This window comes from Histoplasma capsulatum (genome assembly GCF_000150115.1).
Source record: "Histoplasma capsulatum G186AR genomic scaffold supercont2.11, whole genome shotgun sequence".
NCBI lineage: Eukaryota > Fungi > Ascomycota > Eurotiomycetes > Onygenales > Ajellomycetaceae > Histoplasma > Histoplasma capsulatum.
This window is the reverse complement of record NW_025544811.1, coordinates 105,503-125,121: the sequence shown is the minus strand read 5'-3', so window position 1 is coordinate 125,121 and position 19,619 is coordinate 105,503. Positions and strand designations below refer to the sequence as shown.

The window sequence follows — 19,619 nt, the reverse complement described above, 5'->3', positions numbered from 1 at the left end:
CGAGGAGCGCGGGGCGTAGTTTCGGTTTCTCGCTGGACAAAGCAATTAAGGGGTTAGCGGGGGCCGATGACTTCAGCTGTTCCCTTTTTTGAACCCAAGGCTGCAGATGGCAACAGGAACATCAACAAAGCACCAAAATAAGTTTTCGCAGAGGATGAATTATTTGATTAAGGATTCTTCGTTGCGCAGGATATGCTTAGGGGCTGAAACAGTAGAACTTCATGAAGCCTAAACCACGTCAGCAGCGAAGACAAGGTTGGCTGGCAGCTAAAATATCATCTCTAAACAAGAGTACTTAATCGGGGTCAAGACAAGCGGGGGGGGAGGAAGGACGCTCACCAGCAGAGTTGAGAGACGGAACCGAAAGTTTACGGAATTAGAGAGGTTTATTACGCCAAAAACATTTAAGATTAGAGGAGAAAGGAACGTAGGAATGCAGGTGGTATCTGGCGGGATAGCGGGAGTGTCGACAGCCCACTTTGTGTACTTTACATTGACGATGGCCTTGGGGAACGAGTGGCGGCGCGGTTTGTAAGCTGTGGCTGGTGCGGGTCGTATAGACGCCACTTTCCACCACCGACGTAGATGCCCCAAGACGAGCAGATCGACCCCTCTGGCGATGTCTGTTTCTGTTCCTGCTTGATTGTCGGTTTTCAATGCTGACATTTCTGCCTATAGGCTACTGAAACAACAGTGGGACCTCCACAGCTATTTCCGGGGAAACTTGAATGGTGTATGATATCCAACTAGCTGCTAGCAGCATGGTTGTGTTGGATTCCTGTCCTATTATTCTGACGGGCAGAAAAAATTGCTCCTGTTGGTATTGATACCTACACCTCGTCGTATCGACCCATCAAGAGGCTAACTGATCGAGGAAGAGAGGGAAGAGAAAGCAAAAAAGGAGTAAAATAAGCCCACATCCTCGCAACTGATTGATCCGCTTCTGTCTCCTAGCAGCATATACAGGACAATATGTCCAACAATCTCGCGCCTCAAGAGTCATCCAACGCGAAATCATCTCTCCCCTCAATCCACGCCTCTCTCGCTAAAGAAGCCCCGCCGTCCGCAAACACAAATCCCTCTCCCACAGCAACAGCAACAACTACAACAACCACCTTTACCAGGCGGAAATCCATAACTAAACACCGCAAACCAGCTCCGGACCCCCGTCATCTAGCTATAGCCCTCCACCACGCCCGTCAAATCCAAGCCCGCAAAGACACTGAGGCTATCATCCTCTCCCGCATCGAAGAGCTCCTCTCCTTCCCCAGTTCCCCAATTGCCTTAGCATCTTCCCCGCTCCCCGAAGACGTCAAAGCTTTCAAAGAAGCCCTCATCCCTTTCCAGCCGTCCGACTATGACAATCTCATCTTAGAGCGGAACATTGACGGCCGCTGTGGCTACGCGCTTTGTGCTAATGAACATCGGAAGGAAGATCCCCGGGCGAGGTTCAGGGTTGTGTGGGGGAAGAAGGGAAGCGGGCCTGGCGGCCGCGGAAAGGAGATGAAGGTTGTCCCTAAGGAGCAGATTGAGAAGTGGTGTTCAGACGAGTGTGCGGAGCGGGCTATGTATATTCGTGTACAGTTGATTCAGCAACCGGCATGGGAGAGGACACCTGCCGCTCTGGGACAGGCACCGACGGAGCAGATTTTGCTGTTGGAGGAAGGACGGGCGAGGCGGGAGAAGAATACGACGAAGGGGAAGGAGAGTGAAATAGGGAAAAGGGAGGTTATGCAGGAAGATCAGGTAGAGATGGCGAATGATGTCGAGGAGGCTATGCGCCTGCTGGTGATTAGGGATAAGAGTCTAGAACCCGAGGTGATTATGGATGGAATGGGTCGGTTGGCGGTCCATGATCATGATGAACCTGGTCAGGGTAATCTGGCTATGGAAAGGGGAGATGGAACTCCGCATCACCGCGGGCTGGATGCTGGGCGGGTTGGTGTGAATATTTTTGAGAAACAACATTCTCCGCATCTAGAAGCTGCAGTTGCCATGGTTCGGCCTCCGTCCTCCCGCGCGGAAGATTTACATGGTGGTTCGATCGAAGGCTTTAAGCCAACGAGACAACTTGGTAACGCGAGGCGGGATGCGTCAAATGACGATGGTGATGAAGATGATGATATCCTCCCTACAATTTAAGACGTGCCATGTCGTGTTTCGCATCGAGTCGGGCATTTTGAAGGGACACTATTCTAGAGCCCGCTACCAAGGGATATTACGAGAGAGAGTGAAAGGAGGTGAAAGGAGGTCAAGGAGGCCTTGTGTTTGAATAAGGATAGCGTCTACATCAACCATTTTTGAGTGTAGTATGTGTCAATCGATGTATCAACTGATCACAGACCTACCTTTTTTGTCATTTCGAACATCAATCTCACCAACTTCATGCCTCATAGGCTGAAGCAATAGTCAAACTAGAGTGGCACACGGCGTTATCCCACCCACCTGCTGACAGACGTTGGGGAAACGTCGAAAGAGAAAACGGAAGAACAAATATTGGCAATCAAGCGTCATCCGTGAAGAATCAGCGACACCTTGTCTTGAGAATAGATATATTTTATATTTCTTTTCTGGTTTTGTCGTGCGTTAACATGCAATATGAGAATTTGTAGGAAAAAAGAAAAAAAGACTTATGGGATAGATCCATTGACGGAGGTGAATCACCACGTCGCATTTCCCCCCTTTTTTCAATCCGTGCAGTCCTCGACTAAATATAGAAATAAAACGAAGGAGAAAAACGCCTTCCATTCCGCAATTGCCTGCCATCTTTAGATTAAAACCATTATTAACAAACAATTCTTTCCATTTTAAACGGGGAGAATTTAACGGGCACCGCCAAAGCGGCGAGGGCGGCTATCGGTCGTCTGCTGGCTGACTGGAACAACGTTGACTTTGAGGGTATCGAACTAAACGAAACCAGAAAAATAGAAGTTAGAAAATAGTGCGCAAAAATTTGCAGCGTCTTTGAAAAAAACTTACACCAAGGCTCTTGAGCAGGTCCTTGGTGTCGGCATCGACATCCAGCTGTCCGCTCTCGGACTGCGAAACGTCCAAAGCAGAGATCTCGGGGACGTATTGATCCTTGCGCTCACGCTCCTCTTCCTGAAGCTTGAAGGAAATGCCACGGACGGGGCCACGCTGGATACGCTTCATCAAGTGGGTGGTATAACCGGCGATCTACGCAAAGTAAAGGTTTAGAATTCCAACCATCATCAGTTCATTTGTGTGATAGCTTGGCGTAGCACACCTTGTTTCGAAGACGCTTGGAGGCAATGATAGCGATTTCATCGCAGATGCGCTTGTTGGTCTCGAAATCGAGAGTGAGCTTAGGATAGTAACGCTCGATGATGACCTTGGCGGACTTCTTGACGGTCTATTGAGGTCGTGGTTAGCGACTGAACGATTGCTTTAATTGTAAAAGTAAGGAATTGGATCTCTCAGTTATCCTCTCTTACCTTAGTGCGGACGCGACCCATTTTTGCGGTTGTTGATGTGTTAACAGGTTGGGGTTCGAAAGTTGTGGGCGGGACGAGGAGAGGAAAAGAAAGCAGCTTGGAATTCTTGATGTTGGCTTAATTGTGTGCCCTATATCACGTGACCAATGAACGGTTTTTTAGAGCTAAACACTACTTATATATATACACCTGGATGTAGAAAGAAAAAATAAACTCCATTGCAAAGAAATCTACAGAAGGTGCTGAGAAATATGTTTAGGAATGATGCGGGAGTAAAAGAACAACTCAACCTTCCGTTGTATTGTACAGCTCAGAGGTTATATCTCAGATAGAACTCGACTTCGACTCTTTCGACTCTTTGAGGATGTTTAGTATGTCTTGCGGGCTGCTGCCTATGGTTTCTCCCGCCGTACCCCGATTCACAGACCTTTTCGGGGCTAACTCCTCGAACGTCCTTTGAGTGCCACGTACGTAGTCCGGTAGCGGCTCTGCTTCAGGGAGACCGCCATGAAGCGCTTTAGCAGTATCTGATGCTCGATCAATTGCAAGAGAGATTTTGCCTTCTGAGGTCACCGAGGCACGGACGGGATGGACCCAGTACTTAGCTCCTCCAGGGACATCAGGGTCAAAATCGGTGATCCCCCCAGGGCCATTGTGCTCCTTAAAAGCATGACTATTGACGTCTTCTGTGACTATACCTCCTACGCCAACTACAGCTTTGTAGGCATTTCCTCTGTGTCGGCGTTTTGGTCGAAGAATACGTGCCGGAACGGGTCGGGGATGCTTTTGTGGCCCAACAACGGGGTGGTTGACTATGTGAGCGCCCGTGCGTAAATAGGACAAGCCTGCGGAAGGATGAGTCTGAGGTGGTCCCCGGCGGCCATACTCCGCAGATGAAGCTTCGGAGGGTGCTGAACTCCAACTGCTAAGATGGATGCGGTGGCTTGGTGTCTGAGGAGGCGGAGGTAGGTCCAAAAACTTGGAAATTATAGGTCCCAAAGCTGTAGGATCGGCTCTCAAAGTTCTTAGCGCGGCCTGGAACTCCTCCTCACTGATACTTGAGGGACTTTGTAAACCGTCAAGATTTTCCCCTCCCTCCCGGGCTTTGCGTCTCGCATCGGCTAATTTCCCCTCCGCAACGAGCTGTCGAAGGGTCTTCATAAATTCTGGCTTTCGGCGGCGGACGGATGTTAGATACCGATTGAATTCAATATCTGTTTGACCAGCTAGCCACGGTCCACCAAATCTGAATCGCTTAGAATTAGGGGATGCGGCGTTGGGAGTTTGATGTGTATTATCGATTCTAGATTCGAAAACACTCTCATGATTTCCCCCACCAACCTGTATCGCAATTCCGTTGTTCTTGGGTAGAGATATTGGCAGCGAAAGTTCCTGCCATTTCGTTAGGGTCTTGACATGGTCTCCAGCAGATTCGAAATCAGTGATATGCTCAAACGTGTCGAGAGCATTGATGCGAACAACGGGTGTCGATGAACTCTGTATCGTGGACTTCGCTGGTAGTGGTCGCTTGAGACCCCAATCGCCCCTTGCTAGGGAAGAATCCGGGGTAACGATTGCGGCGCGGATAGGATAAGGAAGGGTAGCTGTATCGGATTCGGTGATTTGGCTGGAGGATGCAGTTTGGGTTGGAGGGGATAGGGTTGGGGGAAGCGCAAATAGTCGAGATTTGCGAAACAAATTCGCCGTTGGAGACAGCCTGACTGCCATTGTTGCCTCAGCGCTTTTTTAATCCGCTGACGGTTGGAGTGTCATCAAGAAGACTGGAGTTGAAGATGGTATTTGAGGTGAGGATTTTCGTACGGTTGGTCTAATAAACCGCTAACGCATAATTATATAGTGTTTCTAGAGGTTTGAGCACCCTTCTCAAACAGATAAAAGCAGGTCCAAGAATCGTGGAATTTATGTCTGTGATAATATTTCACAAAGCCGTACCCTAAAGATTGGCTTAATATAATATATGCTTGTATGAGGGGGGTAGGATTTCTGATGCTAGTATCATTCACATCGGAAATGGAGCAAGGCCTTGCCCTCAGTCACGGGATTTTAGCCTCATCGCTGGATCTCGGTCAACACGCAACGACAACTATCTCTCACCCCAAAACTAACAGGGACTTCTTCACCTATGGAAGCACCAGTAAACTTTGATGTATATCTTCGTATAACTAGCTTGCATGAGGCAAATGCCACATGCTAGTCCTCGAAATTAGTTGCCCATCATGGCGCAGGCAGCTTCAGGGACAGACGCGGCCCAGCGCATTTTCCACGAACTGAAATCCAAGAACGAAGAAACCCGCTCCCGCGCATCATACGAACTCCACGATAATGTCATCGCTGTCTCTAGAGGTTCTACTCCCATCTCTATCCTTTAAACTGCGATCTTATTGACCTGAGGTGGGAGATTTGCTGACGATTCATGCGGTTTGCATCGTATATAGAGCTGCCACCGGATAAGTTCATCGAATATTACAATGCGGTCTCTCAGCGTATCGCCCAACTTGTTGTTACCGGAAATGATGCAAATGAAAAAATTGGCGGGCTTCTTGCTCTCGATAGGTTGATCGACTTTGATGGCGTCGATGCTGCTCAAAAGACCACCCGTTTCGCCAGCTACTTACGAAGTGCACTACGGAGCAACGATAACGCAGTCTTAATATATGCAGCGCGCTCACTCGGTCGTCTGGCCAAACCTGGTGGTGCTTTGACTGCGGAGTTAGTGGAAAGCGAAATTCAGTCCGCATTGGAATGGCTACAGTCCGAAAGACAAGAAAATAGGCGGTTCGCTGCGGTCCTAGTCATCCGGGAGCTTGCAAAAGGTTCACCGACTCTTCTCTACGGCTTCGTCCCACAGATATTCGAGCTTATATGGGTGGCATTGAGAGATCCAAAAGTTCTCATTCGTGAGACCTCTGCCGAAGCCGTTAGCGAGTGTTTTGAAATATTAGCAGCGAGGGACGTCCAGGTCCGTCAACAATGGTTTGGTCGAATTTACGAGGAGTCTTTACAGGGCCTGAGGTCCAGTAATGTTGATTGGATTCATGGCTCGCTTCTCACCTTGAAAGAACTCCTCCTGAAAGGTGCTATGTTCATGAATGAGCATTATCGAAATGCCTGTGAAATAGTCCTACGCCTCAAAGACCACCGTGATCCGAAGATTCGAACACAGATCGTCCTTACCATCCCCATTCTAGCTTCATATGCGCCTCTGGAGTTTACGAATGTATATCTACATAGATTCATGATATATTTACAAGCACAATTAAAGCGGGATAAGGAGCGAAATGCTGCTTTCATTGCCATCGGAAAAATCGCGAATGCCGTGGGTAATTCTATTGGGCAGTTTCTTGATGGGATTATTGTGTATATCCGGGAAGGGTTAACAATGAAAGCGTAAGCTACAACAAACTAGCTGATCTGTGTATTGGCATTCAGCTAATATTCGCTCTAGTCGTAACCGTGCAGCAGTCAATGAAGGTCCAATGTTTGAGTGCATCAGCATGTTATCACTGGCTGTCGGACAAACGCTTAGCAAATACATGGAGGCCTTACTGGACCCAATTTTCGCGTGCGGATTAAGCGAATCCCTTACGCAGGCCTTGGTAGATATGGCGCACTATATACCTCCAATAAAGGCAACAATTCAAGAAAAATTACTTGACATGCTAAGCATAGTCCTTTCTGGCTCTCCATTCCGGCCTCTTGGCTGCCCGGAAAACCGCCCACCTCCAATGCCTTCATTTGCGAAGGACTATGGAGCTTTTCTGCAGGAGCCAACCGACAGTGAAATTGCCCTTGCACTGCACACGCTTGGCAGCTTTGACTTCTCTGGTGAGTTTCAGCGACGACTGTGAACCCCTCAAATTTTTTCAACTTCGAACCTAACTTTTATAGGGCATATTTTGAACGAATTTGTTCGTGACGTTGCTATTAATTTCGTCCATAGGGATAATCCGGAAATCCGGAAAGCGTCTGCATTAACGTGTTGTCAACTTTTTGTCCACGACCCTATCATTAATCAGACTAGTAGTCACTCGATCCAAGTTGTTAGTGAAGTCATAGATACTCTCCTCTCTGTTGGAGTGGGAGATCCAGACCCCGAAATTCGGCGAATCGTCCTAGAGTCGTTAGATCAGAAATTCGACCGTCATTTAGCCAAACCTGAAAATGTTCGATGCCTTTTCCTCGCAGTGAATGACGAAGTATTTTCGGTTCGGGAAGCTGCAATCAGTATTATTGGACGTCTTTCTAGTGTTAATCCGGCATACGTTTTTCCGCCATTAAGGAAATTGTTGGTGAATTTGTTGACTGGACTCAGCTTTGCTACCACATCTCGCCAGAAGGAGGAAAGCGCGCAACTAATCAGCTTGTTTGTTGCGAATGCTACGAAACTCGTCCGATCCTATGTTGACCCCATGGTGAAAGCTTTATTTCCGAAAACAACTGATCCAAATGCTGGAGTTGCATCGACAACTTTGAAAGCCATTGGTGAACTTGCGACAGTCGGTGGTGAGGATATGAAGCAATATTTGCCGCAGCTCATGCCAATTATCCTGGAAGCACTTCAAGATTTATCATCCCAATCTAAGCGAGAAGCAGCATTACGAACACTAGGCCAACTTGCAAGTAATGCTGGCTATGTCATCGAGCCTTATATTGAATATCCAAATCTCCTCGCTGTCCTGATTAACATTATAAAAACCGAACAAACTGGATCTCTGAGAAAGGAGACTATAAAGTTGCTTGGTATCCTCGGCGCTTTGGATCCATACAAACACCAGCAAATAATTGAATCCTCGCCCGATATCCATCACGTAAATGAAGTCCAAACGGTATCGGATGTTTCCCTTATCATGCAAGGTCTCACCCCCTCTAACGATGAATATTATCCCACTGTCGTTATTAACACCCTCCTTCAAAATATCCTCAACGAAAGTTCTCTCTCCCAATACCACTCTGCTGTTATCGATGCCATTGTTACCATATTCAAAACCTTGGGGTTGAAATGCGTGCCATTCTTAGGGCAAATTATACCTTCTTTCCTCTCCGTTATTCGAAGTACTCCCACCAGTCGGCTTGAATCTTACTTCAACCAATTAGCAATCATAGTGACCATTGTCAGACAACACATCCGAGCCTTTTTGCCAGAAATCATTGAGGTCATCCGTGAATTCTGGGATTGCTCTTACCAAGTCCAAGCCACAATATTATCTCTTGTCGAGGCAATTGCAAAGTCCTTGGAAGGAGAGTTCAAGAAATACTTGGCAGGCTTGATCCCGCTTATGCTCGACACCTTAGAGAAGGATAATACGCCAAGACGACAGCCATCAGAAAGAATTTTACACACCTTTTTGATATTTGGGCCGAGCGGGGAGGAGTATATGCATCTAATCGTTCCGGCCATTGTTCGTTTATTTGACAAAAACCAAGGTCCTCCGGGGATTCGAAAATCTGCTATTGAGACCTTAGGAAAGCTTTCCCGACAGGTCAATGTGTCCGATTTCGCTTCTCTTATGATACATCCACTGTCAAGGGTGATTGCGGGTAGTGACCGTACCCTACGGCAAACCGCCCTGGATTGTATCTGCACGCTTATATTCCAGCTAGGGCAGGACTTCAACAACTACATCCAGCTCATGAACAAAATTATTCAAACCCATCAAATAAATCATCACAACTACCAAGTTCTTGTTTCAAAATTACAGAAGGGGGATCCACTTCCTCAAGATCTAAACCCTGACGAGCACTATGGAGCGCTTGGTGATGATGCTACGTTCGCCGATGTCGGTCAAAAGAAAATCCTAGTTAATCAGCAACATCTGAAGAATGCATGGGATGCATCTCAAAAATCGACTCGGGAGGACTGGCAAGAATGGATTCGAAGATTTAGTGTTGAGCTCCTGAAGGAGTCCCCATCCCATGCTCTTCGGGCTTGTGCTAGTTTAGCTGGAATTTATCAACCTCTTGCGAAGGATCTTTTTAATGCTGCATTCGTTTCTTGCTGGACTGAACTTTATGGCCAGTACCAAGAAGAACTTGTTCGCTCTATAGACATGGCGCTTACATCCCAGAATATTCCCCCCGAAATCCTACAGATCCTTCTTAATCTTGCAGAATTCATGGAACATGACGACAAGGCATTGCATATCGACATCCGAACCCTCGGCAAGTATGCCGGAAAATGCCACGCCTTCGCCAAAGCTCTTCATTATAAGGAATTGGAATTCGAACAGGATCAAAATTCAGGCGCAGTTGAGGCATTAATCAGCATTAATAATCAACTTCAACAATCAGATGCTGCGATTGGTATTCTTCGTAAAGCTCAGGCGTACAGAGATGTTGAGCTCAAGGAAACGTGGTTCGTCAAGCTACAACGTTGGGAGGAGGCGCTGGCTGCGTATAAGAGGCGAGAGCTTATCGATCCAGATTCATTCGATGTTACAATGGGAAAGATGCGTTGTCTGCATGCACTCGGTGAATGGAAAATGCTTTCTGATCTCGCTCAGGAAAAGTGGAACCAAGCCTCCAATGAACATCGAAAGGCCATGGCGCCTCTTGCTGCGGGCGCGGCCTGGGGCCGTGGCCAATGGGAGCTTATGGACTCATATATCGGAGTAATGAAAGAACAAACTCCTGACCGGTCATTTTTTGGTGCGATTCTGGCTATACATCGCAACCAATTCGATGAAGCGGCGATGTTCATTGAAAAAGCACGAAATGGCCTGGATACTGAACTTTCGGCATTGCTGGGAGAGTCTTATAACCGTGCTTATAACGTCGTTGTTCGTGTTCAAATGCTTGCAGAACTCGAAGAAATAATCACATATAAGCAGAACGCTGGTGATCCTGAGAAACAGGAGGCAATGAAAGAAACATGGAATAAACGACTCCTTGGTTGCCAGCAAAACGTCGAGGTATGGCAACGCATGCTCAAAGTAAGAGCCTTAGTCGTATGTCCTCGTGAGAATTTGGATATGTGGATCAAATTTGCGAATTTATGCCGCAAGTCAAATCGCATGGGTCTGGCAGACCGTTCTCTAAGCGCCTTAGAAAGTGGTGAGGGATCAGACCAACCGACACCACCAGAGGTTATATACGCTCGACTCAAGTATGACTGGACTGCTGGACGCCAAAAAGAGGCACTGCAGATGTTACGGGAATTCACTGTTGGGTTGACTGAAGAATTCTCGCGATATAGCTCTGTTCTCATCGCTCATGGTGAGCATGCTTCTTCAGACAGGCCCGGCCTTGTCAATGGCATTACCGACCATCCTGACCTGGCCACTGCACGTCAACATATCGGTGAAATGGGTAAATTTCGACGACTACTGGCAAAAAGCTATTTGAAGCAAGGTGAATGGCAAACAGCACTTCAAAAAGGAGATTGGACTTCAGAAGGAGTACGAGATGTCTTGAATTCGTATTCAGCAGCTACACAATATAATCTTGACTCCTACAAAGCATGGCACGCCTGGGCATTGACAAATTTTGAGGTTGTAAACGCATTGAGCGCTCAAACAAATCGGGAAACCTTCGTTCCCCATCACATTGTTCTTGAACACGTCATTCCTGCTATTCGAGGGTTTTTCCGCTCTATTTCCTTGTCGTCGACAAGTTCACTGCAAGACACTTTGAGGCTTCTTACCCTTTGGTTCAACCATGGTGGCGATGCTGAAGTAAGCGGTGTGGTCACTGAAGGATTCTCTTCAGTTAGCGTCGATACATGGCTAGAGGTCACACCTCAGCTCATCGCGCGTATCAATCAGCCGAATGCACGGGTAAGGGGATCTGTCCATAGATTGCTTGCGGAAGTTGGAAAAGCCCACCCACAGGCCCTGGTTTATCCTCTGACTGTAGCAACGAAATCTAACGTTGTGAGACGGTCTCAATCTGCTACGCATATTATGGATAGTATGAGGCAACATAGCCCCAGGCTTGTTGAACAAGCGGAAATTGTCAGTCACGAGCTGATTCGTGTCGCTGTCTTATGGCACGAGCTTTGGCATGAAGGTTTAGAGGAAGCTTCTCGATTGTACTTTGGAGATCATAATGTCGAAGGGATGTTTGCGACATTGGCGCCTTTACATGATATGCTTGATAAGGGTGCCGAAACGCTTAGGGAAGTTTCCTTTGCTCAGGCATTTGGCCGCGACCTTGCAGAGGCCAAGCATTTTTGCATTCTTTACCGCGAATCAGGAGTTATAGGTGATCTCAACCAGGCCTGGGATCTATACTACACTGTCTTCCGGAAAATTGCTCGTCAGCTCCCTCAGCTGTCTACTCTAGACCTGAAATACGTCTCCCCTAAACTTAAGGACGCCGTTGACCTTGAGTTGGCTGTTCCTGGCACGTACCAGAGCGGTAAGCCTGTGATTAGAATCATGAGCTTCGATCCAGTGTCCACCGTGATGCAGACCAAGAAACGACCCCGCAAAATGACATTGAAAGGTAGCGACGGAAATTCATACATGTACGTCCTTAAGGGCCACGAGGACATCCGGCAAGATGAGCGTGTCATGCAACTTTTCGGACTTGTAAATACCCTCCTTGATCATGACAGTGAAAGCTTCAAGCGCCATCTCACAATTCAACGCTTCCCCGCTATTCCACTATCGCAGAACTCTGGCTTAATTGGGTGGGTTTGCAACACTGACACATTGCACGCTCTGATCAAAGAATACCGTGAAAGCCGACGGATTCTAGTTAATATAGAGCATCGTATTATGCTACAAATGGCCCCAGATTATGACAACTTGACGCTTATGCAAAAGGTTGAAGTATTTGGATATGCCATGGACAACACGACCGGGAAAGATCTATACCGAGTCCTTTGGCTCAAAAGCAAGAGTTCTGAATCTTGGCTGGAGAGACGAACGAACTATACCAGGTCTCTTGGAGTTATGTCCATGGTTGGATATATTCTCGGCTTGGGCGACCGTCACCCGTCAAATCTTTTACTCGATCGCATTACCGGCAAAATCGTGCATATTGATTTCGGCGACTGCTTCGAAATTGCAATGCATCGTGAAAAATATCCTGAGCGTGTCCCATTCCGTCTTACCCGAATGCTCACCTTTGCTATGGAGGTTAGCAATATCGAGGGTAGTTATCACATCACCTGTGAGGCTGTAATGCGAGTCATCCGAGAAAACAAGGAGTCTTTGATGGCCGTATTGGAAGCGGTAAGTATCATGCTCGCACCTCTGCAACTCTTATCAAGCAGCCTCAATTACTAACTCCCATCCGTAGTTCATCCACGATCCCCTCATAAACTGGCGCTTAGGCGCTCGGGAATCACCAGCTCGACCATCTTTCCCCATGGACCGCCGCCAAGCCATCGCCGACGAAATAAGCGTCGAACATCCTGTGCAACCCAGCAATTTCTCCCGGCGACGCCCATCGATTCTTGAAGGAGGCATCCTTGACGCGCAGCAGGGCGTGCCCAATGAAGCACGGGAAGTGCAGAATGCACGAGCTCTTCAGGTTCTTTCGCGAGTGAAGGAGAAGTTAACGGGACGTGATTTCAAATCGACAGAGGAGCTGAACGTTTCCGACCAGGTGGATAAGTTGTTAGTCCAAGCTACGAGTGTGGAAAATCTTTGCCAACATTACATTGGGTGGTGTAGCTTTTGGTGATTTTGTCTTTTTTCTTATTTCTCGTCTATGCGGATTAACGCACAAGGTACATGCCTACGGGGTGCGGGCTACGTTTGCAGAATTTTTTCTGTTCCCTCTCTGTTTTTTTAAATTCCATTATCTGTTGTAACGCAGCATGTTTGAATGTTTGCATTTTCTTTTTTTCTCATAAATTTGCTGTGATCTATCATTTATTTGCCTGAATTCGACATTTCATCAAGTCGACTCCGACGGTTTAACTGTACTTAGCTTGACAATGATACCCCATTTTCCAAGATTGACCAAGCAATGATGATGACCAAAGGTTGCACCGTTCGTAATGACGTCATCTCCAACCCTGCAAAGCAATTTCATTGTAGAGAGATTATTCCACAACCACCCCGGATATTTTGATACTCCGGTTAACGAAACATGCTTCATATCAAACTCAGAAGCTGCATAATCTATTATATGCCCATATATCCCTAACGAGAGTGATAGAATGCAATTATTATGATGTATGAGGAATAGTTGAGGATGTGGTGTTCCCTGAAGGCGTTTCCTGAAGGGGTTCCCTTTGCAGTTAAAGGTGGGAACAATTTTCCAAAAATACAATACATGGCACTAGGAAGGGATAGATAAATGAAAAGTGTATACTAAAAAAAAAATTACAATATATATATATATATTTATACTGGTAATTCACGTAAATATGCAATGATGCAACGGACCTTCCTCATCCATAATACATGCAATTTAATCCGCAGCAGCAGCAGCGGCCTTCTTCCCCTTCTTCTTCACACCAGCCGTCTCGACCAGGTCCACAAACCCATCACCCCGTAACCACGCAAAAATCTTCCTCAAACCCGCTCCATCAACCGCACCGGGATTCTTCTCCAACAGCACCCCAATAAGCGCCCACGATGCAACAAAGACAAATAGATCACCTCCCTTCCCACCGCGCCATACTCCGCGCTTCGTCCCAACTTTCCAAGCAGAGTCAACCGCAATACGGAAGAAATAGAGGAACATGGACCGATTACCATTGCCAGCGAAGGCAAATGGTAACCCAGCCAGTGCTCCACTGAGGTAAAAGCGCTGTGTGGGTAACAACGAACGAGGTAGGAAGGAGTTGAACAGGCACACACTGCCCCACGCTGTCCCTAAGGCTGTGGAAAGGATGGCCGTTCTGGAGAGGATTTTCATGCAGACACCGTTGATGGCAAGAATTGGTTGGTGGATGAAAGTTTTGAATTTCAAGAGGGAGAGGATTAAGTATACCTTTGTGAGGAAGCGCGCGAGGAGGGGGATTGAGAGGAGGTATTGGTGGAGGGAGGCGGTTAGGCACGAGGGGGATTTAGAGTGGAGGAGTGCACAGGATAAGGAAGAGATTGAGGGGTGGGCGGAGGATGTTACGGCGGATATGGATTGCAGGGAATCCGGAAGGGTTTTTGGATTTGATGGGTGGAGGATTGGGGAGATGAAGGCGCTATTATAAGGATAGGATTTAGGTTAAAAAAAAGGGAACTTTTCAATTTGATGGGCATAGACGGGGGGGACTCACGGCCATTTCAATTCGGAAATTTTAGCTAGAGCATCCACAGTTTCATATTGATCTATCCAGTGGCGGTCCGAAGGGTAGCTCCCTGGTCGAGGGGGAATGTGGCCTGGAGTAAAATTGAGAATAAAGTCACCGAACCACTAAAACGAACAGTCAGCCTTCTTGCTTTTCACCGATCAACATAAAGAGATATTGATATCTAGATTCCCAAGTATACCTTCGGCTCGGCCTCGCGATCAAAAACAAACGCGTGGAACAGTTGGGCCAAGGAGACCGGCATCAACAACCAACTTCCAAACCACCACGGCCGGTTCTTGAACCATCCATTGGCGTCCAATTCATTAAACAAAAATTCCAAGCTTCGGGTTGACATGTAAATAGCTAGCGTGAGGCGAAGTTGGCTTTGTGGGTAAGCACCCAGGGCAAAGCCTGCCAGGCTTGAACCAATCGCAGGCGCATATTTAGATGTCAAGGCTCGAGAGATTCGAGGATTACGCTCACGGAATGGGCGAGCATCATCCATTCGTAGGTTTGCGCGCAATCGGGAAAAAAAACGGCGCAAGAGGCGGTGCAAGAGGAGAGTCAGAGATAGGGCCGCCGATAGTCGAAGTGCTGGAGAATGGCGGAGGGTGCCTTTTGCAGGTTTACTGTCGTTTTTTGGCAAAAGATCAGTTCACTTTCATCCTGCCAGTTCACAGTTGATTGTAGTAAGAAACCTACACGTCGTTTTGCGTCTTCCTCGATGCCAGCTTTTGTGATATAAAAACGAAGAGTTTCATGCCAGCTCCGGTGGCCAGGAGGACACGGAGCGAAGCGCGGAGAGCAGCCTCATTGTATTTGTTCTGAGATTTGACAACTTCTCTAAACGCGGCTGGCTCCAAGACTCGATCCTGAATGCCAGGAGGTAGCCACTTGATGAGCTTCTCGTGTAGTGATTTGTACTCTGATGCGGAGAGCGATATGCGCATAGCGTTACAGATGATGGGATGGGGGGTTTTCGGGGAGCCTGGAGGAGGCAAGGATTCAGGAGGAGAAGTCATCACTGGTATTATTGTGCCACTAGCTACGACTCTTCTGAGTGCAGGCTGACTGACGGGGTTTGCAGCTGCGGTGATGAGAATTCCCAGGAGTCGCGGACAGGTGACTTTCAAGATATCCAGGGTTGACGGCGATGGAGCAAAACAACCTCGGCTTGGCTGGAAATCTTGGCGCATACGGCCAGATTTATTGCCAGTATCCAAACCAGCATGATGCACGAACAATAGCTACTAAGAAAGGAATGAAACAATAGATGATTTGATGTCCGTAAGTATTAAGAATTCTCAGATACTAGACACATTAATATTACTAGTAAGTTTCAATCCATTTCTCAGAGCCACTGCATACTAGTATCTTTGCTCTTGCTACTCCGTACATACCACCAAGTTACATGAAAAAAAAAACCATTTAGAGCGCGAATCCATCTTTCTGATCACCAAGAGAGCAACTCCCATTGTCGAAGACATCAGTGATTTTGACAAGTAAATCTCAATGCAAGACAACGTACGGCTCAAGCGCACAACCGAGTTGCGGACCTAGCACTCTTGGCGCCTTATCGATAAAGGCGGAATTCCGCTCCGCTCTCCGCCAAGGACATCGGATTGGATTTCATGCTGGGTAGCTCCGTTATTGGGGAGCCAAAGGAACATAGTCTCAATATTCAACTGTCAAAACCCTCGTGCACTGAGGCTTATGTTTGAGTATTTGCAGAGGAGCCCCTTGGGGTAGCAGGCTTGGGAGACTTGGTGGCGTAGTAGATTGGATGTTCGTACCAGGCTTCGTTATGATCGCCGCCTGAGTGGCACACTAGAGCGACGGTGAACATGCCGGCACAATTATTCTGTCGTAGTTCAACTAGCACCCACGCCCCGCGGCTGTATACGCCAGTCGCTATTTTCTCTTGCTGGAAGGAAAGCATGGATATATCAATCCCTCTAAAGGTATGTTTTCTGGCACAGGCTTTTTTATCCATGATATATTCTTGAACCTTTCCGGAGTATACTGCGATTCGGCATGCGGAGCATATGTAACAACTTAAAATCGTTTCTTCGCTGACAATCTCTCCGGGCCGCACACACTGTATTTCAACTTAACCGCCCTTTCACTACCTTCCTGCGACAGCAGATGTACGGTACAGTTTATAGGGGTAAGAAACCAGTTAGCTGTCACTGTTGTTTTCTGCAATTGGGATAATATGGACATAGTGTTGGCATCCCTATTGCTCGTTAGAATGCCACGTAACCACACCTATTTAAGCAGTGCTGCGCCCGCTAGATAGTTACAATCGACCAACCTTCCACCTCCATCACATATTATTATGCCGGATGTAATGCTTGTGAAAGCAAAACAGTGCCAAGACTAGGGGAGCATATAAAAGTTTAACCCAAGATTCCAACGTCAGGACTCCGCTTTTCGTCGTCTCTTTCGAATGTGTGGCCTACGTGATCAGCTCTAGCGCACCTTGCAGAATCATTAAGATATACCCACTTGCATTCTTGATTCAGGGTCTGGCAGTTCGAACATGATCCATTGCTTGTCGGTAAATCGCAACGAATCTAGCAAAGTTAAATGTTACCGTCCATGCAAGGAATAACGGAGAACATGCCTTTTTGATGTGACAATGCGTACAAGCCTTGGGCCCCTGCTGTTCGCAAGGCGTGCCATGCAAGTCTCCATCATCTATCTGTCATGGGGGATACTGCTCAGTGTCTCTACTTCTCTGTTACTTCGGCGGTCATTGAAACAGGAGTTGAGTGAGAGCTAAATAATGTAGCTCTTGGTCTATGTGGGGTTGATTGAGTGGCTGGTCGTGTTTTACAACTTAAATGCAAGGGCCCATGAGTTGGTTACTTGGGGATATATGATTGTTAATTGATTGTTGATAGCTCGACAATTGATGTGAGCGTATATATAGTATCTACCAAATATTGATGTTTTGCAGGGGACAAAGAGGCTTCCCCACTCAACTCATACTACTGATCACTGCTGTTTCTTCATTTAAAAAGGAAGGTAAGCGTTTCATTTTGTGAATCATTAAGCTCAACGACTGTTTTGTGAAAAATAACCATATATTCAAATGATCCTTTGCATCTTAGTAGTTGAGCGTGTGACAAGCTAGATGTAATGCTACATACACATCTCAATTTAGATGTATTTTACAGTCAATGATAGTTGAATAAAATATTCATGAGTTACTAACTAGTACATATAACTAGGACAGACGATGTATCATAGATTAATTGCAAGCAAAACGTAAATTTGTAAATTTGTATTGATAGTTAGCTATCTCTCAAGTGGTTTGAGGCTCCATGGGGAGAAATTCAGCTAAAATCGTCGTGTAACAACGGTCTGGAAATCATCTCCTTCGCTGCTGCAGCTAGTGAAAAAATTTCGAGATGACTCACACAACCCCAGACCACTCGTCAAATAATCCTCGGGAATACGAGGATATATAAATATCGAGCCGGCAGGCCTCAAAATGTTCTCCGTTCTCTCCTCTCCAAACAAGTGAACAAAAACGAAGCCTGCGCTCACCTGGAAGCTCCAAGTCCGACGACTACCTGCTCTCAGAATGGCGAATCCAACCAATGCAGAAGCCCTCAAAGCCTGGGAACTGAATGCCAGCTTCTGGGACCAGCATATGGGCTACGAAGGCAACGATTATTACAGAATCGTGGAACTCCCTTCGCTTGAGCGCATGGCAGCCGTGAAACCCGGCGATAGGGCGTTGGACCTTGCGACAGGAAACGGGCTTGTCGCGCGCTGGCTAGCGTCGAACGGTGCTCGTGTTATTGCAACAGATGGCAGCCAGGCCATGATCGATCATGCAAAACACAGAAGCACAAATGCTAATGGAGAAAATGTCAACTCCATATCGTACCAGATTTTGGATGCCACGAGCACACAGAGCTTCGAAAATTTCATCGCAAAGGAGACAGCGGAAGTAGGACTGGGTTTTTTTCATGATATTGCCCTAAAGCCCACCCATGCCTACAATCCGTCTACGTTCATCCGTCAACTGGAGGCAGTGAACTAATAGGAATTCTTCTTTACTTCTCTGCATGGGATAGGAGGGCCCATTCGATATCGTCGTAATGAACATGGCCATCATGGATATCGCTACTCTTGAACCATTAGCAGCTGCTCTACCAAAACTACTGAAGCAAAATACTGGACGGTAGGTGATTATTTTTCCTAGGAGACTGACTATCTTTAAGCGAGGAGGGAGTGATGTGTGGAGCTCCATTCGAGATTTTTTTTTTTTTTGTTGCTTTCTCTGGAGTGCCTTGTATGTGACTCCGGCTTCTAGATTTGTTGCAACGCTCCTCCATCCTCTCATCACCGCTGGATCCACGCGCGTGCTCGAATACGGGGATAGCCGGGAAACAGGACGCGAGGAGGAGCATGTCAGTCTAAAGATAACCACATACCTCCATTCTCCCGCTCCGATGAAGGCGGAAGCGATGAAAGGCCAGCCTTTTTATCAGGTATATATTGCACGTTGCATGTTGTGTTATTTGACTTGACGGAATGAAAACCATATTATCATATGCTTCTATCATGCATGCATCCGTCTCATTTTCGCTAATCATCATACTCCGTTGAATTCTAAAAGTACACGTTCCACCGTCCCATACACGATGTTTTATCCCCTTTTCTCCGTTCAGGATTAGTTCTGGACGCGTTCGAGGAACCGGATTTCGATCCGGAATACAACAATAGCAAGCAAATTGACCCAAGATCTCTGCGGTATGTCACCGAAATTCCCAAAATCCTCGCATTCAGGATGAGGGCCATTGGCTACTGACCATTGACACCCGTGGGAACTACCCCGTTGTTCCTATGTACTTTTCCGCACTGGACGTCCTGCGACAAACGGAAATCAGAAGTCCAGTTAGTGAGCATGGGAAACAGTTCTGTTCAACTGATCCTCT

General features: G+C 47.0%; 7 protein-coding genes across 7 annotated transcripts; 3 read left to right on the top strand and 4 right to left on the bottom strand.

Moving 5' to 3' along the window:
* Nucleotides 1-219: 219 nt before the first annotated feature.
* On the bottom strand, nt 220-666 carry HCBG_07108 (uncharacterized protein; the record flags this gene model as incomplete). The annotated part of the gene is made up of 2 exons (XM_045434157.1): nt 220-228; nt 340-666. 2 exons carry the CDS (start codon nt 664-666, stop codon nt 220-222), a joined length of 336 nt encoding a protein of 111 aa, XP_045284948.1.
* Nucleotides 667-972: 306 nt separating this feature from the next.
* Nucleotides 973-2,142, top strand: HCBG_07107 (DUF408 domain-containing protein; the record flags this gene model as incomplete). The annotated part of the gene is made up of 1 exon (XM_045434156.1): nt 973-2,142. One exon carries the CDS (start codon nt 973-975, stop codon nt 2,140-2,142), a length of 1,170 nt encoding a protein of 389 aa, XP_045284947.1.
* A 125-nt stretch (nt 2,143-2,267) lies between these two features.
* Nucleotides 2,268-3,525, bottom strand: HCBG_07106 (40S ribosomal protein S17; the record flags this gene model as incomplete). The annotated part of the gene is made up of 4 exons (XM_045434155.1): nt 2,268-2,906; nt 2,980-3,177; nt 3,248-3,373; nt 3,456-3,525. The coding sequence occupies 4 exons, from the start codon at nt 3,474-3,476 to the stop codon at nt 2,823-2,825; spliced, it is 429 nt and encodes a 142-aa protein (XP_045284946.1).
* A 71-nt stretch (nt 3,526-3,596) lies between these two features.
* On the bottom strand, nt 3,597-5,201 carry HCBG_07105 (uncharacterized protein; the record flags this gene model as incomplete). Its single annotated transcript, XM_045434154.1, has 1 exon — nt 3,597-5,201. One exon carries the CDS (start codon nt 5,181-5,183, stop codon nt 3,780-3,782), a length of 1,404 nt encoding a protein of 467 aa, XP_045284945.1.
* A 415-nt stretch (nt 5,202-5,616) lies between these two features.
* Nucleotides 5,617-13,386, top strand: HCBG_07104 (uncharacterized protein; the record flags this gene model as incomplete). Its single annotated transcript, XM_045434153.1, has 5 exons — nt 5,617-5,819; nt 5,912-6,863; nt 6,922-7,301; nt 7,365-12,652; nt 12,720-13,386. The coding sequence occupies 5 exons, from the start codon at nt 5,693-5,695 to the stop codon at nt 13,104-13,106; spliced, it is 7,134 nt and encodes a 2,377-aa protein (XP_045284944.1).
* Nucleotides 13,387-13,841: 455 nt separating this feature from the next.
* On the bottom strand, nt 13,842-15,686 carry HCBG_07103 (uncharacterized protein; the record flags this gene model as incomplete). Its single annotated transcript, XM_045434152.1, has 4 exons — nt 13,842-14,574; nt 14,650-14,786; nt 14,864-15,293; nt 15,367-15,686. 4 exons carry the CDS (start codon nt 15,684-15,686, stop codon nt 13,842-13,844), a joined length of 1,620 nt encoding a protein of 539 aa, XP_045284943.1.
* A 2,570-nt stretch (nt 15,687-18,256) lies between these two features.
* HCBG_07102 (uncharacterized protein) lies at nt 18,257-19,492 on the top strand (the record flags this gene model as incomplete). The annotated part of the gene is made up of 4 exons (XM_045434151.1): nt 18,257-18,628; nt 18,756-18,862; nt 18,995-19,091; nt 19,301-19,492. The coding sequence occupies 4 exons, from the start codon at nt 18,257-18,259 to the stop codon at nt 19,490-19,492; spliced, it is 768 nt and encodes a 255-aa protein (XP_045284942.1).
* Between the last annotated feature and the right edge of the window lie 127 nt (nt 19,493-19,619).